General features: G+C 48.3%; 1 protein-coding gene across 1 annotated transcript in view; it reads left to right on the top strand.

Annotated features, from left to right (window-relative positions):
• The window catches only part of LOC141096646 (uncharacterized), a 112,820-nt gene extending 85,796 nt beyond the window's left edge, over positions 1-27,024 (top strand). The window contains exon 4 of the mRNA XM_073583365.1: positions 26,829-27,024. Within this exon, the coding sequence (XP_073439466.1) occupies positions 26,829-27,024 (196 nt within the window). The remainder of the gene's footprint in view (positions 1-26,828) is intronic.
• The last annotated feature ends 365 nt before the right edge of the window (positions 27,025-27,389 follow it).

The following is a 27,389-nucleotide window of genomic DNA, read 5'->3' as shown; positions in this document are numbered from 1 at the left end:
GGTAAACTACTTGACAATACCAACGTCAAGAAATGGCCGGAGCGAGCCTCCCAACCCCCCATGAGAGGCGTGGGCGGAGGCCAACATGACGGGGGTTTGGAAGGTTTAGTGGGGGGGAGCCGATAGTAAGGAGGGGGGAGTTAAGGGGTATATAGGAGTTGGTTGGGGGCGTTCCCGTCCGCTGTTCCCGCTCTCCCACCCCAGAAGCAGTCCCACCCTCCCTCCCTTCTTTTTGACAGCAGAGGTCGTTATTTTAATTTTGGGTCATGGCGGTTTTGGAGGAGGGGGAGTCCTTGAAGTCGGTGGAAATTGATTTTGGAGACTCGGTGTGTAGGGTCTCCGTTAAAAGGTATGTTGGTGGTAATCTGGTGAAAGGTGGATGGGGAGTTTTCCGTCAGAAGTGGGCGGATCTCCAAGTAGTTCGTGGACAATATTTCTCGGTGTGCTGGTGCTCCTGAGCCTGTGTTGTAACGGCTGGGAGCAAATTGATGGGGTTTGTTCACAACATTTTGGGCTACTTCACCAGGATCTTGTGGCTTCAAGGACTCCTCCTTCAGTGTTCAAGTCATTGTACTTATGTTATTTATAATACAGTGTTTATTGTTGCTTGTTGGTTTAAATAAAAGGCTGCTGTGGCCATAAAAATTCCAAAGATAAAATACTGTGTCCGTGTCTTAGTTAGCACCGGTATGGGGGGTTTTTATGGTCACGCGGGGGTAAGGAGGGGAGGTGCCAAGATGCTTGGTATCCCCTGAGGTAAACTACTTGACAATACCAACGTCATGGAGAGGGGGAGTATAAGGGGGGAAGACCAGGCTTTGAGTACCTGTATTGAGTTGGGTCCGGAACTGCTGAGGCTGCGTCCCACGTTACTTGGGGAAAAGAATAGGGGACAGGAAAGGCCCCATGACCAGGGAAGAGGGGGCGTGACTAAGCCAGGCAGTGAGGAGAAAGCGCGTGAAGAAAGTTAATTTCCAGCCGGCAGTGAGTGCAGAGGCAGGCGTGCAGCACGCGCCGCAGTATGAGAGACAGCGCAGGGTGGAACTGCGGCAGAGCTTTCTCGTACAGGCCACTGAGACAGTGGGAGCGCCGAGCGCCTGGCTAAGCAGAGTTCAGCGCTTGCCCGGACGAGTGAGGGCCCAATGCAGAACCTTGAGGTGTGTCCCCCATTGCTGACAGACGCACAGCAGCACCCATGTGGGACAGAGACTACTGCAGCGATTTTCATTTCGGCTGGCACACAGAGGAGTGCACGCCGTGATGGCAGCTGCTCAGAGAGACATGTGCCAAGAGGAACCTTGTTGAGAGCTTTACTCTTTTGCTCCGCATTTAAATGGACTACCGGCTCAGCTGGCAAAACCGGCGACGGCCTGCTGCTGCCAGAAGTGAGTCCGAGTGTTGGGCGGGGAAGCCTGAAGATGCAGTGTCTGACTCCGCCGGCATTAAATCCTTCATCGGACCACCAGCAACTAAAGGACTGCGGAGTCACGATAAGTTGTATTTGATAGCAAGACTGTTGTCTGGTATCACAATTTCCTGTTATATTCCCTGCTATCTCTCTGTGAGGAGTTTATTACTGTAGATTAAACCACATTATTGTTAACCTCTGCTCTGTGCCTCTGCGTTACTGCATCCTGTAACCTGCTTACATATGTATGGTGAGGTTTGGATTTATGATCTGGCAGATTCCCATTGGATCACTCCTGTGGTTGGTTGTCCGCCCCTGTTAAGGATATTGTTATCCTTAGGATAGGTCATCAATGCCAGATTGCTTGGGGTGTGATATCTGGCACACCAACCAATCCACTGTTCCTGTTGCATAGTGAAACAGCACAGCTTTATCAGCTCAATAGTGGTTGTGGCTGGGTGCTGCATGTCCACCTCTATTTGAATGAATAGGTTGGATCTAAAGTACTCTGCTGTGACCGCTATGCATTTGATACATCTGTGCCGTTCCACTATGGAACTGATCACACCTGGCCAGCATCGGGAACAACTGTTTGGCGGGGATGCTGGGTGTCGCACCCCCACCGATCTGGTGTTGATGATTTATCCTAAGGATAGGTCATCAATATTAAAGTACTGGACAACCCCTTTAAATAATCGTTTGCACATAGCATGGAATGTCATGTATACAGAACATTGTGTGCCGAGACAAGAGCTCAGGACCCTCAGAATGAGTGACTGCGTACCTTGTACAAAATAGCTCAGCATGCTTTATGATATTGGGGTCTTGCATCTTTCTGAGTGCCCTGCTAAATGCCATCAGTGGAGCGTGAGATCAGATTGGCCTTGGCTCCAGATGAATGGTCTGACACTAATGTCGCTAATGGATGAAAGTCTCTGATACTAAATACATGAGAATTGGTGTCTGAGAATACTTGTGTATATTATGTAGAAAAACCTGTTTGTAGAGAAATCTGAGATGCATAATTTTGTCAGTGGTTCATTCAGAAAATAATATATTATAGAATTAGTAACAAAAAATTGACCATCCCCACTTGAACAGAAAAGAGAAAAAAAAGACGAAATAGGAAAAAAATGTGCTGCGGTTCGGTGTAAAGAGGAAAAATAAATTATTAGAAGGAAATACATGGCAGATATTTTTTTTATTAAATAGCTTGGTTTCTTTCAGTGTTGCTAAAATGTTGCCTATTCTGCCTCAAATTAAAAACAGAAGTGCATGTGGAAGTACAACAAGACCTCCATTCTTCATTCAGTAGATCGGCCCCATCAGGTTAACAGTTTAAGTTCTTCTCTGGAAAACCTCATCCTTCGTCTCTCCGACACTTTGTGTCAATATTTATGTAAAATGAGATTTACGGAATAATCTCTTTCCAAACATTCCAGCATCGTCCGGGGAAAAAATGGGATTAATTGCTTGTAGGTAGAATATAGTAATGTTGTGGATGATTTCTTCATAGGATGATGGATGTTAAGTAAACTGGGGTCATACTGGTTCGTATGTTTATCGGAATAAGGCGCACAGATTTCGTAGACTGGGGTCTGGTTCAGCTGTTTTTAACAAAATTTATATTGGTAAATTAACATGATCACGAATTGAAAATAACCTAGATTAGAGTAAATCCTTGAGAAAAAGGTATGTACACAAATCTCTCTTCCTAGAAGAAAGCTGGTCTTTAAGGTCACCAATTGGAGATAACGACTAATAATTCAGCGTCCAATCCTTTAAAGCAGGGTTCCCCAACTCCAGTCCTCAAGGCCCACCAACAGGTCATGTTTTCAGGATTTCATTTGTATTGCACAGGGGATGGAATTATCACCTGGGCAATACTCAGGAAATCCTGAAAACATGATCTGTTGGTGGGCCTTGAGGACTGGAGTTGGGCAGTGATTCCCAACTCCAATCCTCAAGAGCCACCAACTCATCATGTTTTCAGGTGTAACACCTGCAGTGAGACCCATGTGTGTAATTCCATCAGCTCCTGTCTCTGAACAGATTTTCCCAGCAGACCTTAGCGAATCTCTTGCTGCACTACTCTGGACTACAACGCCCAGTAGACATTGCACCACTCTGCATCATAGGGAAGGAGGAGTAGCAGAGGAAGAAACTGATTGGGGGAGCAAACTGGGGAAGAAGAGAGGAGGTGTGGAGACCAGTGAACATGAGGGCAGTAGTGATGGGAAGTCCAGCTCTTTTTGGTGATCTGGCTCTATGGCTCCGCTCACCAAGAAGAGCCTGCTCTTTTGTTTGGATCCTAAATGGATCTATATTAAATATGTGTTCACAATGTGTGAACACATATTTAAAAAAAAGGGAATGTGACTAAAACTCCGCCCACCAACTTCAGAAACCCCACCCACTTGCAGATAGCCAATCAAATTAATGAATGGGCGGTGTTTGGGTCAGGTGGGCAGTTACGTCCACATAACATCAAAATTTTACACCCAGTGCGAGCCATTTAGAGAATTCAGTGGCTCTTGCTAGGTACCGGCTCCCATCGGTCACAGCATGGAGCCGGCTCTTTGTACCGGACCGTTCACAAACGACCCATCACTAGAGGGCGGTCAGCCATTGCTGAGCAGAGACCAGAACACCACAGAAGCTGACTGATGCTTCTGCTAATCCATGTGGAAAGACTGTGAGTCTTGTAATTGCACATGAACCCCAGACTACTAGCCAGATGGTCCAGGAATGCCTTCCTCCCCTAGCTTCACAGGAAGAAGGAGAATTCTGCCTCCCATTCCTAAGGGAGTGGATCCTGATGCCCAAAGCTAGAAAACAGTGTTACTACAGAACAGCTATTTCAAAGAGTTAGTAGCTTGCTGGGGTTTGTTTTTCCACTGTAGACAAATATATATAAACTAGATGGAGGACCGACGCTATCGCATCGGGAGGGTGGTTATGTCACGATGGGGACAGGCTTTCCAGCTATGAGAATCTCTCCCCCCATGTGCTCACCCACCTATCCACTCTCTCTTTCCCCATGTGCTGACTTCTCCCGTCTGTGCTCTCTTCTTTGACCTGTCTACCCCATGTGCTATCCCCCTTGTCTGCTGTCTCTCTCCTTCCTGTGCTGTGGTCTCCCGTCATGTGCTGTCCCGTTTGAGCTGTCTCCCCCCTGTGCTCTGTCTCTATCACCCCTGTGTCTGGCCATGTACAGAACTTACCACAGCTCCTGGGCAGGGGAGGAAGCAAAAGACAATACTGACATTACAGCAGGGGATCACAGAGGATACATTCTGTGAGGTAAAATATTGTTTGAAAACAGTCAGTGAAATATTTTACCTCACAAAATGAATCCTCTGTGATCCCCTGCTGTAATGTCAGTATTGTCTTTTGCTTCCTCCCCTGCCCAGGAGATGTGGTATGCTCCGTACATGGTCAGACACAGACAATTTTTAAAATGAACTTTCGTTTGTGGGAAAACCCTTTTAATGTGACCGGCTTCCTCTGCTTGTAGACACGTCGCGCATCTGCTGCCGGGATCAGCCGAATTATTATGTGATTGTGTGAGTGTGTGTGTGTGGTGCGATGGTATTCCGCTGGTGGTACCGCACAATAGGTTGGTACCAGCAGCAGTTTCCATATTGAGACACCCATCACTTGGGTGTTCCAATATGGCGGTCGGTGAACTTCCTCCACTTGGAATTCTGGGATACGGTGACATCTGGACAGAACAGGAAATTAAAACATTACAAGGCAATTACGTAAATAGAAGCTTTCTATAAGGCAGCCGTGCTGAGACTGGTAGTTCCATATACTTGAAGCTATAATAGGACTATCTGTGAAGGAGGTTTTTATTTTTATGTGCACCAACAAAGTCTTCAAGAGCGCTATCATCTGGGGCAACTGGGCCCCAACAGTGAACTGTGTTGTTTTCTTAGGCTGCAGCCATTTATAGATGAGCAGTTTTAGTTAGCAGTGTTTGTTGCTATTTAAAGAGAAAGTGTCATCTCTAGCTTTCAAGTTAACTGCAAATCCTTAACTGATTCTCTATGTGTAAATTGTTGACACTATTTGTTTTATTATTACTTGCCATCCCCCTTACCATATTTGTCATTTAGCTACCTCCACAATAAACCTGTTTAAGTTTTCAACCTCATCTCCTTGTGAGTTATACGTATATGAAGTGTGTACAGGGATTTCCCAAGTCGACCCCTGGCAGAAGAGGAAGAAGAGGAAGATCCTCCCTGCATCCCTACAACTCCCAGCAAGATTCAGGTGGTGGCACTGAGCTATATTGAGTTGAGAACCACCAAACACCCTGCCCACAGAGGCGGCTTAAAGGGGTGTTACACAGGATTTCCTTAGTATTGCACAGGCAATAGAATTATCAAGGCAATACTAAGAAAATCCTGAAAACATGAAGAAATGGCCGGAGTGAGCCTCCTGACCCCCTGGAGGAGGCGTGGGCGGAGGCCATCATGACAGGGGGTTGGAAGTTTAGTGAGGGAAGGGTTAAAGGGGAGGGGGAGCTAGGGGGTATTTAAGACAGTGACTGGGGGGTGCCCGCCCTCTGTTCCTGTTTCTCCCACCTCCAGAACAGTCCCACAAGCTTACCGGGATGTCTGGAGTGGATCAGGCCCTGGACAGACTGCGGGCGGCAGCGGCGGGGCAGCCTCCTGGATGGTTGGAGGTGCAAGTGGCTGGCCTGCTTCAAGGAGCGCCGGCGCAGGCCGAGGTGAGGGAACGGAGGTCCAGGCGGGCGCGGCCTCCAGAGCAGTTATCCCCCGACACCGCTCCCCGGGCCTCGCGTCGCCGTCGGAGCCCCTCCCGGGACCCTCCAGGCCGCGCGACGCTGCCTTCCCCATCCAGGGGGGAGCGGCCAGGGAGGAATCCTCACACGCGGCAAGGCCCTGCGGCGGCGTCCGGACCTTCGCCCCGGGGCAGGAAGGGGGCGGGGCCGGCGCGCGCCCGACATCCGGCTGCACCAGCTCCTTCGGGGGGCCGCGGCAGTTGTTGACGTGCCGCGCGGCCTGCCCCAGCTAGCGTTTCGTCCGCCGGCAGAGTGGCGGCCTGCCAGGCGGCAGGGCTGGGTCCCGTCGAGTCCCCCAGTGGTTCGGGGGCACTGGTTGGAGCGGGGGGGCGCTGCTGCGGTGGCCCCGCAGAGGCGCTTGCTTCTGACTGCCCGAGGATGTGTCACAGGCCTGTGGCTGCAGCGGGACCGGAGTGCAGCCAGGCTGAGTCGGGACCGGCTGCTAGAAGATTTGAGCGGAGGACACTGTCGGGCTCCCAGTTGCCGTGGGGGGCCCTAGGCGACCAGGTGCTGCGTGATGGCTTGGCTGAAATGACTCTCGCTGGGGGGGCCAGGAGCCTTCGTATGTGGGGGTACCGCTGCCCGGTTCCGCCAGGGGGTTCAGGCCTCCCACCCCGGCTCAGGCTGCGGGGGTGTTCGGGCCGCATCAACGAGGCGGTGAGTTCGGCGCCGGGAGGCGCGAGGTCCACGAGGCATCAGGGGATCCAGGATTTCCGGCTGGAGGGCACACAGCCCCCTCGCAGCCCGGTGAGTATGTGTCTAAGTCCCCTGTTTGTCACCCGCTATTGTCTTCGTCAGTGGTGGTGGGGGGCCCATTAGCTGAATCCAGGGGCGGTGGGTTTGAGGCTGGGTTGAGCAGTTCAGGGTCGGCCGGGGGAGTAGGTGATATGTTGGCGGCTGTGCGTTGCTTGCTTTTACGTTTGGAGCAGGGTTTTGTGGGGTCGTCACCGGTAGCAGCGTGGGTTGGGCCACAGGGTGGCGGGTCAGGGCGCGGCTGCGTCGGGCCCTTGTGTTGGCGGGCCGGTGTCAGTGTCGGTGCAAACCGACAGAGAAAAGGAGTGTCGTGTGCATCTGGATGATCGGGCGCATGGCGAGGTGTATGTGTGTTTCGAAGGTTCGTTGGGGGCTCATTTAAAAAAGGAGGTGAAAGAGCGGATTTGGAAGGATGAATATGTGGAAATATTTTCGCTATTGCCTCTTGAGAAGTTTAATTTGGATAAAAGTAAGAAGGAGGATAGCAAAAAGGAAGAGGAGGAAAAGCGGAGGTGGCGCTTGATTCCTCAGACATTTGTAAATTGGCAGCAGGCTTTTGCCATTTTGGCGAGTGTTATTGGGGAACAGGCCCCCGATAATTGCTCCGCGTTATTTTGTTATTTGGATGTTATTGGGGAGGCTTATAGAGTATATGGCGGTCAGGCGTGGCTGCGGTATGATGAGCAATTTCGTCAGAGGAAAGCTGTGCATCCGGCTATCCGCTGGGACCAAAAAGACATTGGTTTGTGGATGCGTGTGATAGCGCAAAATAAGTCAGGGAGTTCCTTTCATGGGGGGGCTGGAAGCACCAGCCAGAATAGCGGCACTTCCGGCTCTACGAGTGGCGGGGGTCAAGGGCAGTCGGGAACGCACAAGGCGGGGGTGTGCTGGCAGTTTAATGACGGCCAGTGTAAGTTCGGGGCCAACTGTAAATTTAAACACCTCTGCTCAAACTGCAATGGTGCCTCACACGGGGCATCAAAGTGTTTCAAGAAAGGGAAGTCCAAATCGGGTGGGGGTAATTCGCAAGGGGGAGACTCCAGTGAATCAGGAAAGGATGGTCCCCTATCTAAATAGATACCCTGATAGGGTAAGAGCGGGGCTGTTGTATTCAGGTTTTAAGGAGGGTTTTCGCATTCCGGGTCCTCCGTTTGAAATCCTGTTTGTTTTAAAAAATTTGCGCTCTGCTTTGGAGCATTCTTCAGTTGTTTCGGAGAAGATCCAAAAAGAAGTTTCGTTGGGTCGCATTGCGGGCCCTTTCGTGTCCCCTCCTTTTCAGAATTTGGTTGTTTCCCCGTTGGGGGTGGTTCCGAAGAAGGAGCCCAATAAATTTCGGCTCATTCAGCATTTGTCTTACCCACGTGGGAGGTCGGTTAACGACGGTATTGATCCAGAGATTTGTTCGGTGGTATACTCTTCATTTGACGAAGCGCCAAGTTGGGTCCGGAAATGTGGTCGCGGTGCCCTTATGGCTAAGACTGATGTTGAATCCGCTTTTCGTTTACTTCCGGTCCACCCAGAAAGCGTGAGGTTGCTGGGCTGTTTTTGGGAAGGCAGGTTTTTTGTAGATAGGTATTTGCCTATGGGTTGTTCATTGTCTTGTGCGTATTTCGAGGCTTTTAGTTCTTTTCTTGAGTGGGTTGTGTGCGACGTTTCTGGTTGTGATTCGGTGGTTCATTATTTGGACGATTTCTTGTGCATTGGCCCGGCGGATTCTTCACGTTGTCTCAGGATTTTGAAAGCAATTGAGTGGGTGGCGGATCGGTTCGGGGTCCCGTTGGCACCCGAAAAAACTGAGGGTCCCAGTACGTGTTTGCGTTTTCTGGGGATCGTCATTGATACTGTTGAATGGGAATTTAGGTTGCCGGAGGACAAGCTAGAAGATTTGAGGTCTGAGGTGGTTCATGCACGTCGGTTGCGGGATCTTCAGTCGCTGTTGGGAAAGCTTAACTTCGCTTGTCGGGTGATGCTGATGGGTCGAGTTTTTTCACGTAGGCTGGCTAGCGCTACTTCGGGGGTTCGGGCTCCTCATCATTTTGTGAGATTGTCGGCGGAGCTCAGGGCTGATTTGGCGGTCTGGGAGTCCTTTTTGGAGGAGTACAACGGTCGTTCGTTGGTAATGGCTGATGTGGTTTGTAACGATGCTTTGGATTTGTTTACGGACGCGGCGGGTGGATTCAGTTTTGGTGCCTATTTGGAGGGCAATGGTGCGCCGCTCAATGGCCCGCTGCTTGGGTTTCGGCGGGGTTGGTGCGTAACATCACGTTGTTGGAGATTTTTCCGATTCTGGTGGCAGTACATTTGTGGGGTCAGGATTTTCGGAATCGGCGCGTTCGTTTTAATTGTGACAACATGGGGGTTGTGAGCACGATTAATGGTCTTACTGCATCATCCCCTCCAGTGGTCAGGGTTTTGCAGAAGTTGGTGCTATCATGTTTGTCTTTGAATGCGCATGTGACTGCGACGCATGTGCCTGGAGTGAAGAACGAGATAGCTGACTCTTTCTCGCTTGCAGTGGGATCGTTTTCGCTCCTTGGCTCCGGAGGCAGAGTTCGAGGGTCTGATTTGTCCGGAGGAGTTGTGGAGGGTGGCTTACGAGCCGCGGAGTCACTGATTGTATCGTCATTGGCACCAAAAACCTGGGAGGCCTACCGGAATGTGTGGCGCATGTGGGAAGAGGTCCTTACGGCTGGCCCCGCCAGTGGGGTCAGGCTTGAGCAGGAGGGTCTGTTGTTGTCATGGTTGGGGCAGGGCGCAAGCGAAGGTTGGTCTCGTGCGAAGGTGACACGTTTTTTGGCCGGATTGTCTTTCGGTTTTCGGTTGCGCGGGTACAGGGATTTGACGAAAACGTTTTTGGTGAGACAGGCGGTGAAAGGTTTTCACCGTTTCCGAGGGGGGGTGATTTAAGGCGGCCCGTGTCGTTTAATATGCTTGAGCAATTGGGACTGGTTCTGGGATCAGTATGCGCAGATGGTTATGAGGTTGCGTTGTTTCGTCTGGCTTTTTCCTTTGCATTTTTTGGGGCACTGCGGATTGGGGAACTCGTGTCTCACAATAAAGAGTCTATGGGTGGGTTGTTAGCCAGGGATGTGGTTTTGACTTCTCAGGGTGTCGAGTTTTGGCTGCGTAGGTCAAAGATGGACCAGTCTGGAAAGGGCCGTCGAGTTGTGTTGGGTGTTGTGGCTGGTTCCGGAATGTGCCCGGTTCAGTGTTTGCGTAATTTTTGGGACCTTCGTCCCAGTCTGGGCGGATCTTTGTTGTGTCACGCAGACGGTGGAAGTCTGTCTCTGCATCAGTTTGGCGCAGTGTTTAAGAAGTCAATTCGGTGTTTGGGGTTGGATGATTCTCGGTTTGCCTCTCATTCCTTTAGGATTGGGGCGGCGACTGAGGCAGCTGAGCGTGGTTTGGGTCCCTCTTTCATACAGCGCATCGGCGGGTGGAGGTCTAATCGTTATCGTAGTTATGTTCGGCCTTCAGGTGTGCAGGAGGTGGGCCTGGTTGGCGGGGTTCATGGAGTCGATTAATATTACGGGGGTGGATCGTTAATTTTTGCGATATGTTTTTCTGTGAGTGTCGTTTTGTGTTTCAGGTACGGAACCGCTGCTGGTCTGGATATTTGGTCACTCCTTTGTTTACTGGGGAGCGGTGAGAGCCGATGTCAGGAACGACGGCAGACAGTTGGGAATTTCCAAAACGGCGGCGGTGGTGCGGTGGATCGGTTTTAGGGGCCTGGTGTGGCGTCGGGTGTTGCCGGAAATTCACGAGTGTGTCCGGTTGGACCGGGCACCAGATGTTCTCGTTATTCATGCTGGGGGTAACGATCTGGCGGTCCATCCCTTTCGGGAATTGATCAAGGACATTAAGCAAGATTGCTTGCGGTTGTGGGTAACCTATCGGGAGATCACGATTGTGTGGTCGGAGATTGTGCCACGTAGGCGTTGGCGGTCCATGAGATCGTTGGAAAAGGTCAACCGGGCCAGGATCAAGGTCAACAGAGCGGTGTCTGCTTTCATAGTTAAAAATGGGGGAGTTGCCGTGCGACATTTCGATTTGGAAAAGGGTGAGGGCGATTACTGGTTGGCGGACGGGATTCAGTTGAATGCAGTGGGTTCTGATATTTGGGCTCTTGCCCTTCAGGAGGGTATAGAGAAGGCTGTCGCTTGGCGGGTTGTGGGGGACTCGGGTCATTGAGGCGTTCAAAGGCCCCTCGTTGTGGCGGTTTTGTGGGGAGGGAGGAGTCCTTGAAGTCGGTGGAAATTGGTTTTGGAGACTCTGTGGGTAGGGTCTCCTTCGTTTAAAGGTATGCTGGTCGTGATCTGGTGAAAGGTGGATGGGGAGTTTTCCATCGGAAGAGGGCAGATCTCCAAGGAGTTTGTGGACAACATCTATTGGTGTGCTGGTGCTCCCGAGCCTGTGGGGTAACGGCTGGGAGCAAATGGTCGGGGGTTGTTCACAATATTTTGGACTATTTCACCATGATCTTGTGGCTTCAAGGACTTCTCCTTCCAGGGTTAAATTCATTGTACTCATGTTATTATGATACAGTGTTTATTGTTTGTTTGTTGTTATAATAAAAGGCTGCTGTGGCCATAAAATTCCAAAAGAAATACCGGTGTCTGTGTATTAGTTGGTGCCGAGGTGGGGGTGGTGATTTTATGGTCACGGTGGGGTTTTTTGGGGGTAAGTCAAGATGCTTGTTATCCCCACGAGGTAAATACTTGACAATACCAACATCAAGAAATGGCCGGAGTGAGCCTCCTGACCCCCTGGAGGAGGCGTGGGTGGAGGCCATCATGACGGGGGGTTGGAAGTTTAGTGAGGGAAGGGTTAAAGGGGAGGGGGAGCTAGGGGGTATTTAAGACGGTGACTGGGGGGTGCCCGCCCTCTGTTCCTGTTTCTCTCAGCTCCAGAACAGTCCCACCCTCCCTCCCTTTTTTCTTTTGGGACAGTGGTGCGTGATTCTATTTTGGGTCATGGCAGTTTTGGGGGGAGGGGGGAGTCCTTGAAGTCGGTGGAAATTGGTTTTGAAGACTCTGTGGGTAGGGTCTCCTTCGTTTAAAGGTATGCTGGTCATGATCTGGTGAAAGGTGGATGGGGAGTTTTCCGTCGGAAGAGGGCGGATCTCCAAGGAGTTTGTGGACAACATCTATTGGTGTGCTGGTGCTCCCGAGCCTGTGGGGTAACGGCTGGGAGCAAATGGTCGGGGGTTGTTCACAATATTTTGGACTATTTCACCATGATCTTGTGGCTTCAAGGACTTCTCCTTCCAGGGTTAAATTCATTGTACTCATGTTATTATGATACAGTGTTTATTGTTTGTTTGTTGTTATAATAAAAGGCTGCTGTGGCCATAAAATTCCAAAAGAAATACCGGTGTCTGTGTATTAGTTGGTGCCGAGGTGGGGGTGGTAATTTTATGGTCACGGTGGGGTTATTTGGGGGTAAGTCAAGATGCTTGTTATCCCCACGAGGTAAATACTTGACAATACCAACGTCATGTGTTGGTGGCTCTTGAGGACTGGAGTTGGGGATCACTGCTTTAAAGAGTTATTACCAGAAATAAGTTTATACCCTTATCGCTTGTAGCATGAATGCTGGGACTCACACTAATTCCAAGATCGGTGCTTTGGCAAGCTTCCCAACCATCCCGGATCCAGCGGGACAGTCTCGATTTTCATAGCCTGCCCCGCTGTCCCAGGTGGGAGCTTCCTTTTTCCACACTGCACTGTTGATAAGCCGCCACGCCCCTCCATGCATCGACCCCATCCATTCCTCTCCCTCCCAGAGAGATCCACCACAGCCCCTCACTGCTAATAAATCCCAGCAATGACGTCGCTGTACTGCTCTGTGCGCATAGGAACCTGTGATGAGGTCACAGGAGGGGAGGAGTCAGGAGTCACATAATCAGGGGCCTCAGTGTATGCAAGACTCTGCTGTGCAGGTTGTTATGGTGCTGGATGAGGGGAAGTTTGTGTGGGGATAGGAGGGGTTTACAGGGTGGGTGTAGCAGAGCCGTGTGTGTGTGTATGGGGTGTACGGAGCGGAGCCTTGTGTGTACGAGGTGTACGGAGCGGAGCCATGTGTGTACGGAGCAGAGCCGTGTGTGTAGGAGGTGTACGAAGCGGAGCCGTGTGTGTATGAGGTGTACGTAGCGAAGCCATGTGTGTCCGAAGCGGAGCCACGTGGGTACGGGGTGTACAGAGTGGAGCCGTGTGTGTACGAGGTGTACGGAGCTGTGTGTGTATGGGGTGTACGGAAAGGAGCCCTGTGTGTATGAAGTGTACGGAGCCGTGTGTGTGTACGAGGTGTACGGAGCGGAGCCGTGTGTGTATGAGGCGGAGGCGTGTGTGTATGAGGCGGAGCCGTGTGTGTACGGAGCGGAGGCGTGTGTGTATGAGGCGGAGGCGTGTGTGTATGAGGCGGAGCCGTGTGTGTATGAGGCGGAGCCGTGTGTGTATGAGGCGGAGCCACGTGGGTATGGGGTGTGATGAGGTCACAGGAGGGGAGGAGTCAGGAGTCACATAATCAGGGGCCTCAGTGTATGCAAGACTCTGCTGTGCTGGTTGTCATGGTGCTGGATGAGGGGAAGTTTATATGTGGGGATAGGAGGGGTTTACAGGGTGGGTGTAGCAGAGCCGTGTGTGTACGGGGAGTATGGAACAGAGCTGGGGTGTACGGCAAGGAGCCCTGTGTGTATGAAGTGTACGGATCCGTGTGTGTGTACAGGGTGTACGGAGTGGAGCCATGTGTGTACGAGGTGTACGGAGCAGAGCCATGTGGACTAGGTGTATGGAGCAAAGCCGTATGTGTACGGAGCGGAACCGTGTGTGTACGAGGTGTACAGAGCGGAGCCATGTGTGTGCAAGGAGTAGGGAGCGGAGCCGTATGTGTGCAAGGAGTATGGAGCTATGGTGCGAATAAAAATATGGATATCTTATAGCCTACATATTGTAATATATTGTTTATATGCTTTGATATAGTGTGGTCATTAGACCAAGGGTAGAAAGTATTGCAAATATGAAATATGGTTGTTTGAATCCAAACACTATATTGCTATATACTAGGGTGTAATATCATTAATGCTGGACTTTGATACTGAGACACAAAGCGTTTGCTCTGTGTCAATACCGTAAGACAAGGAATTGTTCTGTGGTCTTTGATGCTCTGTGTTTCAAAGATTCATTATCCTGATTTGCACACAAGTGACCCCTGTTGACAAACAGTGATAGATACTGAATATTTCACTTGGGGGGTGGTTGATGGGAATTCTACAAGGAGCTTTCCAACTAATTCTGTGTGGTATTCTAATATAAGAGTTGTGTGGTATATTCTTACATATAAGCTAGGACAATAGGAATAACAACTGTATAGATAATGAATATTTATGCTGCTTGAACAAGGAAGTCTTGTGCTCAATAATAGTATGATTCTCGATTAACAAGAGAGACCAAAATGTTTTATGGTCTCATGTAGCAATATTGGGTCATGCATGACATCAATAATCGAGGACCGATTGTGATACATATCTTGACATGTCTGAGTTTGTCTGAGTTACGATAGGTATCCAGTTTTCAGAATAGGTGATTATGGAAGTCATGCTGCCCATATGTTACCATCTTAGAGCATTATGCTATGAGCATGAAGAGTTAACTTTGTAACAAGCAACATATGTTGACCTTTGAACAGTGATAGACAACTTTGACAAGTTGACCAGAGGCAAACAGATCCTGGGTTATAATCAGTAGCAAAACAACCCTGATGCATTGTGCTATTGTTAAGAGACATGCTAATGACAAACAAATCTCTGGTTGGTGCAAACACACTAAGATTGTAGTAGTCTATAACAAACAGACCTTGAAGTCTTGTGCTGTTGTCAAGACAACAACGTACTATGCAGATTCAAGATTCTGATGCAGACTAAACATACGGCACAGTTGTAATGTGGGAGTGTTGTGTATAAAAAGGTGGACCCTGTGTCAGTGAAGGAAGGGACATTTACAGAAGGGATATTTACAGAGGGGACATTTCCAGAAGCTATCGTGGGTGCACGGTTTCTGTGATGACAAGACCAGAGCATTTCCTTCTCATTTGACACTGTGGTCCCTCCAGTGGAGAAGTGATGTTGCAATACTACTTGGTAATGTATAGTATGGATACTTATTTCTCTATGTATTATAATTCATATTGACTGTATGATTCACATGAAATTAATTAACAAAACAGGGTAATATATCTGCCATTCCATTAATTTGGTGTTTTATAATCATTGTATAATAAAATTGTGTTATATCCAAGTAGTAGCCTTCTTTAGGAGTATGGAGCGGAGCCGTGTGTGCGCAAGGAGTACGGAGCGGAGCCGTGTGTACGGGGTGTATGGAGCGGAGCGTCTGTGTACAAGGTGTACAGAGCAGAGCCGTGTGTGTACGAGGTGTACGGAATGAAGCCGTGTATAGAAGTGTACGGAGCCGTGTGTGTGTACGGAGCGGAGCAGCGTGTGTACGGGGTGTACAAACAGAGCCCTGTGTGTACGAAGTGTATGGAGCTGAGCCATGAGTGCATGGAGAGGAGCAGAGCTGTGTGTACCAGGTTTAGGGAGTGGAGTCATGTGTGTACTGAGTGGAGCCGTGTGTATGCGTGGTGTACGCTGCAGAGCCATGTGTGTACAAGGCATAGAAAGCGGAACCGTGTGTGTATGAGGTGTTATGAATGGGTCACTGAGGAGGATAACAGGACCAGGCTAAGCAACAAGAGAGGTTGGTAACTAAGCGGATTGCAGACCCCTGATCCTATCCACACAACTAGCAGTAGCTGTGGAGTGTACCTACAAAGCCCTAGACGCCTCGGCACAGCCGGAGAACTAACTCAGCCTAAAGCAAGAAGGTGAAATCTAAACTGCCCCGGAGCAGACCCCAAACATATATTGTCAGTGAGACAAGATGCAGGCAGGAAAATAGACGATGGGGCCCAAACTGACTAGACAGGACAGGAAAGGAAAGACACTGTCTGCAATCACGCAAAAACCCTGAAAAATCCAACACATCTGATGCACAAAAAACACTGAAGTCACATGACTTCGCCCCCACTATATCAGCACTCCGGTATATACTGAAAGTAAAGCAAAAAGAGACCAATATAACAGGGGACAGAACAAACTGACATAAGCAGTAACATATGGGCGGTGATCCAGCACAGCCCCAGCAGGAGCAAGCTGACCCGCACAAAGCAGAGATAGACAAAACCAGATCAAATGCAAAAAGATTAGCAAATGAACCACTTAGCTGAACCATGCAGGAACAGAGCAAGAGACATCAGACCTCAGAAGGCACAGGAAGAAAATCACCAGCAGGGATTGAAGGAAGTCAGCTGTCTTAAATACACCAGTCAGAAATCCCAGATCTCCAATCGTCATTATCATTATCAGGTGGCAAGCCTCTGTCAATCTGACCAGCTCCACTACCTCCAGTAACCACCAGAGGGAGCCCAGAAAGAGAACTTGCAACACCTCTGTCAATCTGACCAGCTCCACTACCTTCAGTAACCACCAGAGGGAGCCCAGAAAGAGAATTCACAACAATGAGGTGTGCGGAGCCGTGCGTGTACAAAGTGTATGGTGCGGAGCATTCATACCTCCCAACGTCGGGACAGTCCCGATTTTGAGAGTCTGCCCCACTGTCCTGGCCGGGAGCTTACTATTCTCGCAGACACAGAAGTACATGGCAGAGCCCCGAGGAGCACTTTAAAACTCGCACGTAATGTTCCACCAGATGTGACGAAATGAGGTAATTTCGGGAGATTGTGACGGAACCATGGAGGCACTTCAGGGAATGCTTCAGATCCATCACCGTGTCCTCCTCCGACAGCGTGGACAGCGGGATCGCCTTGGAATCGGGGATGTCGGCGATGTGAGCGGATCATGATATGTCCTGCACCGGGAGGCTCAGGTGGGCACTGTCATGCTCCCCATGTCTGTTAATTCCGCCATGTCTGTTGTGCCTCATGACCCTGGAGCGGTGTGCACACGCATCTCATGTCTGCTATGCTGCTTGTTCCCTAGAGCAGTGTGCACACTCACCTCATGTCTGCTGAGCTGCAAGATGCCTGCGTTTCTGCTTTTCCTTCTGTGATCTTCTTGTCATGTCTAGAATCCCTGATCAGGTGTCTTTCCTAGGATCCTGCACTGTCTGGTTCTGCAATCATCTCGTCATGTCTGAAACCTTGATCATGTGACGTTTCCTAAGATCCTGCACTGTCTGGTTCTGTGATCATCTCGTCATGTCTGAAACTCTGATCATGTGACCTTTCCTAGGATCCTACACTGTCTGGTTCTGCAATCATCTAGTGATGTCTGGAACTCTGATCATGTGACCTATCTAGGTTTCAGCACTGATTCTGCAGTCATCTCGTCATGTCTGGAACTCTGATCATGTGACTATGCTCTGTTATCCTGTGGATCTGAACCCGGAAGTGCTCCCCTGGTCCTGACCTGGAAGAGGAGGTGCTATGCCCTATATCAGGCCGCCCCTTCCTATGCTCAGGGCCTGAGTATTGTGTGGTGTCCCTGCATGGCTGCTTGGTCTGTGGGGCGCGCCCTCTATTCTGTGCCCTTGCACTCTGCTCTGTCGTGCATCTCTGCACATGCTCCGTACTCCATCTCTTGTCCCGTGTCTTGTCTTATGTTTGTCCGTTGTGCCATGTTCGTCTTTGTCCTGCTTGGACTTGTAGTCCTTCTGTTATTCTCTGCTTTGCCTGTTTTCGCTATGCCTTGTTCCTTACCTTGCCTTGCTCTGCCTTGTTCCTCCCAATGGTCTCAGTCTTTGCTTGCTCTGCCTCGCTCTCTCCTATGGTGCTCTGTTGTGCTCCCTGGCACACGCACCATCCCTCCTCTCTTTCCTTTTGTTCTCCTTTCCATGTCTAGTCCCAAGGCTCTGCCTTGGCCCGGCTCTGAGCTTCGCCTACGCTCCGCTGCTAGACTCTTTCCTATTGTGCTCTCTTGCACGTTTCCAGGCTAGTCCCAAGGTTCTCCCTTGGCCCGGCTCTGGGCTTCGGCCTACGCTCCGCTGCTAGCTCTGTTCTTGCTCTGACCTGATTCCGTGTTTCTGCCTATGTTTCCGTTCCTGGTTCTGTACTCTGTCTAAGCTCTGTCTTGTTTCTCATCTTGTCTTCCCTTGCTCTGTTTCTTCGTGTGCCCTTTGCATACGCCTGGCCTTCCTAGACTCCTGTTTGTGCCTCAGCCGAGCCCGCCCTAGCCGTGCCCGCCTGCTTGTGCCTCAGCCGTGCTCGTCGGTCAGTGACAGCTGTGTCGCCTGCCATGCCTCAGTCGGGTTTGCTGGAGTCTTGCCCGTCTGTCAGTGCCGCAGCCCGATCAGCCAGCCAGTGCCACAGCCGTGCCCTCTGTGCTCCCTTGCACTTCACGCTGTTTCCGCACTGTGCTCTGCGTGCTCTCTAAAGCATGCGCAGGCCCTCGCCTGCCCATGGCATACCTCCCCGCGCTTCTGTAAAAGTAAGCGCAGGCTTTGCCATGTCCCCTGTCGTGCCCTCTTGCATGCACAGGCCCTAACCCTGTCCAGGAACCCTGACCCTGACGTGCCTCTCTGCACACGCAGGCCTCTGCCTCGCCTGGACCCTGGCGTGCCCCTTTGCACGCTCAGGACTCTGTCTTGTACCTCGTGCCTTGGCGTGTCTCTACACACGCACTCTGTCTCGTGCCTTGGCGTGTCTCCACACACGCACCCTGTCTTGTTTTGTGAACCCTGGCGTGTCCCCTACACACGCACCTAGTCTTGAACCCTGGCGTGTCCCCTACACACGCACCTAGCCTTGAACCCTGGCGTGTCCCCTACACACGCACCTAGCCTTGGACCTCGGCGTGTTCCCTAACACACACCATGCCTGGATATCTGTCGTGCCTCCTTGCCTGAAACGTGGTTTGCCTGCCGGATGCCCAGAACCTGCCGATCGCTGCCAGAGATCATGAGCTAGATGACTGCAGCCTGACGTCCGGAGCTGATGTCCGCAGCCTGATGCCTTGATGATGTCGATCGTTGCCAGCAGTCCGGAGTCCGATGCCGTTACCTGTACCTAGGCGTGCCACCTGGCACGTACCATGCTATGGACCTTGGCGTGCCCACGCACGCACCTTTCCGTGTTTGCTTTCTCACGTTTTTACACTGTATGTGATCCTGAGTTATCCTAATGAAGATACCTTGCACCTACGTCTTGTCTTGTCTTGCTTCCTGCTCGTCCTTGTCTTCAGACACTTGCACATAGTGTTCCCCTGAGCCGGCCGTCTGGTCCCAGCAGTCGCGGTGGCTCACCCCCTTGGTCTTGCCCCTGACGCTCCCTGTATAGGGGGTGGTTTCTCACAAGGTAAGCTCGCCCTAGGTGGGTGGGTGCCACGACCCAGAGGGTCCACTCAAAAGAAGGGCTCAGCAGGAGCTGAGTCCGTCACAGGCACTACAATGGGAGCCAGGCTGCAATAGTATCTTTATAGAATCTTTCTTTCTGTTTCTTTTTTTCTTTCTCTCCGTTTCTTTCTCTCTCTGTTTCTCCCTCTCTGTTCTTTCTTTCACTCTCTAATCTTTCTTTCTCTCTCTCTGTTCTTTCTTTCTCTCTAGTCTTTCTTTTTTCTTTCTCTCTCTGTTCTTTCTTTCTCTCTCTGTTCTTTCTCTCTCTGTTCTTTCTTTCTTTCTCTCTGTTCTCTCTCTGTTCTTTATTTCTTTCTCTCTGTTCTTTCTTTCTCTCTCTCTGTTCTTTCTTTCTCTCTCTCTGTTCTTTCTTTCTCTCTCTCTGTTCTTTCTTTCTCTCTGTTCTTTCTTTCTCTCTCTCTCTGTTCTTTCTTTCTCTCTCTCTCTGTTCTTTCTTTCTTTCTCTCTCTCTCTGTTCTTTCTTTCTTTCTCTCTCTCTCTGTTCTTTCTTTCTCTCTCTCTCTCTGTTCTTTCTCTCTCTCTCTCTCTGTTCTTTCTTTCTCTCCCTCTCTGTTCTTTCTTTCTCTCTCTCTCTGTTCTTTCTTTTGTTCTCTTTCTTTCTCTCTCTCTGTTCTTTCTTTCCCCTCTTTCTCTCTCTGTTCTTTCTTTTGCTCTGTTCTCTTTCTCCTCTCTCTCTGTTCTTCCTTTCTCTCTGTTCTCTATTTCTCTCTCTAATCTTTCTTTCTTTGTTCTTTCTTTCTCTCTGTTCGTTCTTTATTTCTCTCTGTTCTTTTTCTCTCTCTGTTCTTTTTCCCTCTTTCTATGTCTCTCTGTTCTTTCTTCTTTCTCTCTGTTCTCTCTTTCTCTCTCTCTCTGTACTTTCTTTCTCCCTCCCTCTCTTTTTCTCTTTCTTTCTTTCTCTGTTCTTTCTTTCCCCTCTTTCTTTTTCTTTCTTTCTCTTTCTTTCCCCTCTTTCTTTCTCTGCTCTTTCTTTCTTTCTTTCTCTCTGTTCTCTCTTTCTGTTTTTTGTTTCTTTCTTTCCCCTCTTTCTTTCTCTCTCCCTCTCTGTTCTTTCTTTCCCCTCTTTCTTTCTTTTGTTCTCTTTCTCTCTGTTCTTTCTTTCCCCTCTTTCTTTTTCTTTCTTTCTTTTTCTTTTTTTCTTTCTTTGTTCTCTTTCTTTCCCCTCTTTCTTTCTCTGTTCTTTCCCCTTTTTCTTTCTCTCTCTCTGCTCTTTCTTTCTTTCCCCTCTTTCTTTCTCTCTCTGTTCTTTCTTTCTTTCCCCTCTTTCTTTCTTTTGTTCTCTTTCTTTCTCTCTCTGTTCTTTATTTCTTTATCTCTCTGTTCTTTCTTTCCCCTTTCTTTTTTTCTTTCTTTGTTCTTTCTTCCCCTCTTTCTTTCTCTGTTCTTTCCCCTTTTTCTTTCTCTCTCTCTCTGCTCTTTCTTTCTTTCCCCTCTTTCTTTCTCTCTCTTTCTGTTCTTTCTTTCTTTCCCCTCTTTCTTTCTTTTGTTCTCTTTCTTTCTCTCACTGTTCTTTATTTCTTTATCTCTCTGTTCTTTCTTTCCCCTCTTTCTCTCTCTGTTCTTTCTCCTCTCTCTCTGTTCTTCCTTTCTCTCTGTTCTCTATTTCTCTCTCTAATCTTTCTTTCTTTCTTTGTTCTTTCTTTCTCTCTGTTCTCTCTCTGTTCGTTCTTTATTTCTCTCTGTTCTTTTTCTCTCTCTGTTCTTTTTCCCTCTTTCTATGTCTCTCTGTTCTTTCTTCTTTCTCTCTGTTCTCTCTCTTTCTCTCTCTCTCTGTTCTTTCTTTCTCCCTCCCTCTCTTTCTCTTTCTTTCTTTCTCTGTTCTTTCTTTCCCCTATTTATTTCTCTGTGTTCTTTCTTCCCCTCTTTCTTTCTCTCTGTTTTTTCTTTACCTTCCTTCTTTCCTTCCCCTCTTTCTTTCTCTCTGTTCTCTTTCTGTTTTTTCTTTCTTCCCCTCTTTCTTTCTTTTGTTCTCTTTCTTTCTCTCTCTGTTCTTTCTTTCCCCTCTTTCTTTTTCTTTCTTTCTTTTTCTTTTTTCTTTGTTCTCTTTCTTTCCCCTCTTTCTTTCTCTGTTCTTTCTCCTTTTTCTTTCTCTCTCTGCTCTTTCTTTCCCCTTTTTCTTTCTTTCTCTCTCTGCTCTCTTTCTTTCCCCTTTTTCTTTCTCTCTCTGCTCTTTCTTTCTTTCCCCTCTTTATTTCTCTCTCTCTGTTCTTTCTTTCTTTCCCCTCTTTCTCTCTCTGCTCTCTTTCTTTCCCCTCTTTCTCTCTCTCTCTGTTCTTTCTTTTGCTCTCTGTTCTCTTTCTCCTCTCTCTCTCTGTTCTTCCTTTCTCTCTGTTCTCTCTCTCTCTGTTCGTTCTTTATTTCTCGCTGTTCTTTTTCTCTCTCTGTTCTTTCTTTCCCTCTTTCTATGTCTCTCTGTTCTGTTCTTTCTCTCTCTCTCTGTTCTTTCTTTCTCCCTCCCTCTCTTTCTTTCTCTGTTCTTTCTTTCCCCTATTTATTTCTCTCTGTGTTCTTTCTTCCCCTCTCTTTCTTTCTCTCTCTGTTCTTTATTCTTTCTATCTGTTCTTTCCCCTCTTTCTTTCTCTCTGTTCTCTTTCTTTCTCTCTCTGTTCTTTCTTTCTCCCTGTTTTCTTTCTCTTTCTTATCCATCTTTCTCGCTCTCTCTCTGTTCTTTCTTTGTTTCTTTCTCTCTCTGTTCTTTCTTTCTTCCCCTTTCTTTCTCTCTCTGTTCTTCCATTCTCTCTTTCTGTTTTCCTCTCTCTTCGTTCTTTTTCTCTCTCTCTGTTCTTTCTTTTTTCCCTCTTTCTCTCTCTGTTCTTTCATTGCTTCTTTCTTTCACTCTGTTATTTCTCTCTCTCTGTTCTTCCTTTCTCTCTGTTATTTCTCTCTATTCTTTCATCCTTTCTCTCTCCTTTCTTTCCCTCTGTTTTCTTTTTTCTCGCTCTCTGTTCCTTCTTTCTTTTCCTCAGTACCACCTCCTGTCTCTGAACAGATATTCCCAGCAGACCTTAGCGAATCTCTTGCTGCACTACCCTGGACTACAACGCCCATTAGACATTGCTCCACTCTGCATCATAGGGAAGGAGGAGTAGCAGAGGAAGAAACTGATTGGGGGAGCAAACTGGGGAAGAAGAGAGGAGGTGTGGAGACCAGTGAACATGAGGGCAGTAGTGATGGGAAGTCCGGCTCTTTTTGGTGATCTGGCTCTCATGGCTCCGCTCACCAAGAAGAGCCTGCGCTTTTGTTTGGATCCTAAATGGATCTCTATTAAATATGTGTTCACAATATGTGAACACATATTTAAAAAAAGGGAATGTGACTAAAACTCCGCCCACCCACTTGCAGATAGCCAATCAAATTAATGAATAGGCGGTGTTTGGGTCAGGTGGGCAGTTGCGTCCACATAACATTACACCCAGTGCGAGCCATTTAGAGAATTCAGTGGCTCTTACTAGGTACCGGCTCCCATCGGTCACAGCAAGGAGCCGGCTCTTTGTACCGGAAAGTTCACAAACAACCCATCACTAGAGGGCGGTCAGCCATTGCTGAGCAGAGACCAGAACACCACAGGAGCTGACTGATGCTTCTGCTAATCCATGTGGAAAGACTGTGAGCCTTGTAATTGCACATGAACCCCAGACTACTAGCCAGATGGTCCAGGAATGCCTTCCTACCCTAGCTTCACAGGAAGAAGGAGAATTCTGCCTCCCATTCCTTTGGGAGTGGATCCTAAAGCCCAAAGCTAGAAAACAGTGTTACTACAGAACAGCTACTTCAAAGAGTTAGTAGCTTGCTGGGGTTTGTTTTTCCACTGTAGACAAATATATATAAACTAGATGGAGGACCGACGCTATCGCATCGGGAGGGTGGTAATGTCACGATGGGGACAGGCTTTCCAGCTATGAGAATCTCTCCCCCCATGTGCTCACCCACCTATCCACTCTCTCTTTCCCCATGTGCTGACTTCTCCCATCTGTGCTCTCTTCTTTGACCTGTCTACCCCATGTGCTATCCCCCTTGTCTGCTGTCTCTCTCCTTCCTGTGCTGTGTTCTCCCCTCATGTGCTGTCCCGTTTGAGCTGTCTCTCCCCTGTGCTCTGTCTCTCACCCCTGTGCCTGAGCGTGTACAGAACTTACCACAGCTCCTGGGCAGGGGAGGAAGCAAAAGACAATACTGACATTACAGCAGGAGATCGCAGTGGATACATTTTGTGAGGTAAAATATTGTTTGAAAACAGTCAGTGAAATATTTTACCTCACAAAATGTATCCTCTGTGATCCCCTGCTGTAATGTCAGTATTGTCTTTTGCTTCCTCCCCTGCCCAGGAGATGTGGTATGCTCCATACATGGTCAGACACAGACAATTTTTAAAATGAACTTTCGTTTGTGGGAAAACCTTTTTAATGTGACCGGCTTCCTCTGCCTGTAGACACGTCGCGCATCTGCTGCCGGTATCAGCCGAATTATTATGTGATTGTGTGAGTGTGTGTGTGTGTGGTGCGTATGGAGTAAAGGGGGGGTGAGTGTGTGTGTGTGTGGTGCGATGGTGTTCCGCTGATGGTACCGCACAATAGGTTGGTACCAGCAGCAGTTTCCATATTGAGACACCCATCACTTGGGTGTCCCAATATGGCGGTCGGTGAACTTCCTCCACTTGGAATTCTGGGATACGGTGACATCTGGACAGAACAGGAAATTAAAACATTACAAGGCAATTATGTAAATAGAAGCTTTCTATAAGGCAGCTGTGCTGAGACTGGTAGTTCCATACACTTGAAGCTATAAAAGGACTATCTGTGAAGGAGGTTTTTATTTTTATGTGCACCAACAAAGTCTTCAAGAGCGCTATCATCAGCTGCAGCCATTTATAGATGAGCAGTTTTAGTTAGCAGTGTTTGTTGCAGCTAGAAATAGCTGAGTGTTGTGCTTAGCAGTCTCACAGACAATGAATGGAGTGGAGGTCGAGCATGCGCACCCCTCTCCATTCCGAATGGGGTTGCAAAACCCCATTTTTGGGGTTCAAGATATTGGAATCACTGAGATTCCCAATGGTCCCTATGGATTGAAGGTAACTTTTTTTATTTGGAAATAACCCATCCTTACCAAACGAATTACCATATTTAGCCAAACCACAGTTTCCAAAAGGAGAGAACACCTTTTTGTTTCGGTCTTTCGATTTTCTAACCTTCTTTAGTCGAGAGAAGAGAGAGAGATACTTTATGGTTGGGGTAAAGGGTAAAGACATTTCACTGAGGTCTAGTGGAGGAAATTTTTTTTCTTGTTTAAATGCTAACCGGTTCATGACCGCCCACTACACAGTCGTGCTCAAAAGTTTATATACTCCATCAGAATTTTTGCTGTATTGGCCTGTTTTTTAGAAAATATGAATGATAACAGCAAACTTTTTTTTTCCACTCATGGCTAGTGGTTGGGTGAAACCATTTATTGTCAAGCTACTGTGTTTTCTCTTTTTAAATCATAATGACAACCCAAAACTTCCAAATGACCCTGATCAAAAGTTTACATACCCCATTTTTTAATACCGTGTATTGCCCCCTCTAATATCAATGACAGCTTGAAGTCTTTTGGGTTAGTTGGGGATGAGGTTCTTTATTTTCTCAGATGGTAAAGCTGCCCACTCTCCTTGGAAAAAAGCCTTCAGTTCCTGTAAATTCCTGGGCTGTCTACCATGAACTGCACGCTTGAGATCTCCCCAGAGTGGCTCAATGATATTGAGGACAGGAGACTGAGATGGCCACTCCAGAATGTTCACTTTGTAGCTAATGACAGGTCGACTTGGCCGTAGCTAATTACAGGTTGACTTGGCCTTGTATTTTGGATCGTTGTCCTGCTGGAACGTCCAAGTATGTCCCATTCACAACTTCTGAGCTGATGATTGTAAATTTGCCTCCAGTATTTGCTAATAATGTGCTGCATTCATCTTTCCTTTAACTTTGACCAAGTTTCCTGTGCCTTTGTAGCTCACGCATCCCCAAAACATCAGCGATCCACCTCCGTGCTTTACAGTAGGAATGGTGTTTCTTTCATCATAGGCCTTGTTGACCTCTCTCCAAATGTAATGTTTATGGTTATGGCCAAAAAAGTTCAATTTTGGTCTCATCATTCCAAATTACCTTGTTCCAGAAGTTTTGAGGCTTGTCTCTGTGCTGTTTTGTGTCCAGTATTTCAGCTGATGTTATTTGTGGGTTTTTCTTTGAATCTCAAACAATTTTCCTGACACTTGTGGACAAAATTCCTTGGATATCTTTTTGTATCCCTTTCCTGTTTTATACAGTTAAACTATCTTTTCCCGCAGATCCGTTAACAATTCTTTTGCTTTCCCCATGACTCACAATCCAGAAACGTCAGTGGCTGGATGAAAGATGCAAAAGGCTGTCTGGATCCCAGAAACTCACTCAGCATTTATGCACACACACTGATTACAAGCAAACAGGACACAGGTGAGGATGTTACTGTCACAATGTGACGCAACCCCACAGGGAGTCGCTCAGCAGATGGCACAATAAACAACGGGATGGAAATGGGGAGAGGAAGGCCCTACTGATAGGGAAATGGGGGATGGTCTCCAACTGAGCTCAAACCTTGGGGCAGCACGGTGATTCAGTGGATAGCACTGCAGCCTTGCAGTGCTGGGGTCCTGGGTTCAAATCCCACCAAGGACAACATCTGCAAGGAGTTTGTATGTTCTTCCCGTGTTTGCGTGGGTTTCCTCCGGGTACTCCGGTTTCCTCCCACACTCCAAAAACATACTGATAGGAAGTCTAGAATGTGAGCCTCATTGGGGACAGTGATGATAATGTGTGCAAATTGTAAAGCGCTGCGGAATATGTTAGCGCTATATAAAAATAAAGATTGTTATTTAATTATTTAACCTGAGCCTGTCCCTGCACTCCCCTAATGACCACCCACCAGTGGTCACCACCGCCAGGAACATCATCCCTCGCTGTCATCTAGCACTACCCTGGCAGTCTATCCACCCAGATAGATAGGACCATGGCGGCTTTCAATGACCCAGTAGTGTACTGCACCAGAGTATCCTGTAGCCTAGGTGACAGACCCTGACAAAAATGACTCCTAAGAGCAGGGTTGTTCCACTGTGTGTCAGTGGCCCACCTCCTGAACTGAGCAGTACTCCTCAGCCATCCGGCCCCCTTGCTTGATGTTACGGAGTCTAGACTCAGCCAAGGAGACACCATCAGGATCCCCATACACAAGTGCCAATACCACAAAAAACTCGTCCACCGACCGTAAAGATGGTGAATCGATCGGCAGGGAGAAGGCCCAGGATTGGATCACCCTTGAGAAGGGAGAATATAATCCCCACACGCTATTCCTCAGTCCCTGAAGAATGAGGGCAGAGCCTGAAATATAATTTACAGGCCTCCTAAACATAAAATCTCTCTCCCTGCAGAGAAAATGTCAGGGAGAGATATCTTGGGTTCCGGTTGATCCTGCACATGAGCCGTGACCCAGAACCCGAACAACTGCTGAAGCTGCTGCACCAACTGACACCGCAGCTCCTTAACCTCATCAGTGAGGGTCTGGATCAGCTGGGCAAAAGCCTGTGCTTGGGCCCTAAGTGCACAGGAAAAAATATGGGTTGGTGATAGAAAAATATTCAGAATTGAGAGTCCTCAGTGGTTGATACCTTTTAATGGCTAACTGAAAAGATGGTAACACATTGCAAGCTTTCTCGACTACTCAGGTCTCTTCTTCAGGCTAGACTAATACAAAATCTGAAGAGTCACATATTTATGCACAATACAACACAGAAAAAATGCAATAGATAAGACAAGTGACGTGAGGCAGAACTATCAATATGGGAGAGGGAGAAACATAAATATTGGACCAGTTCATAGATAAGGAGTCCGGATGTTTTATAGTCCTCTGATTGGGGTCTCCTAATGTGTTGTGATGCCTCCACAAGGTCTTGGCTAACACAGTACAAAGATATACATCTTTCCTGTATCGG

The sequence above is a fragment of the Dendrobates tinctorius genome, unplaced genomic scaffold (genome assembly GCF_039654945.1).
Source record: "Dendrobates tinctorius isolate UK_male_01 unplaced genomic scaffold, ASM3965494v1 ptg000075l, whole genome shotgun sequence".
NCBI lineage: Eukaryota > Metazoa > Chordata > Amphibia > Anura > Dendrobatidae > Dendrobates > Dendrobates tinctorius.
The sequence above is the reverse complement of the archived record's forward strand: the minus strand, read 5'-3'. Positions and strand labels throughout refer to the sequence as shown.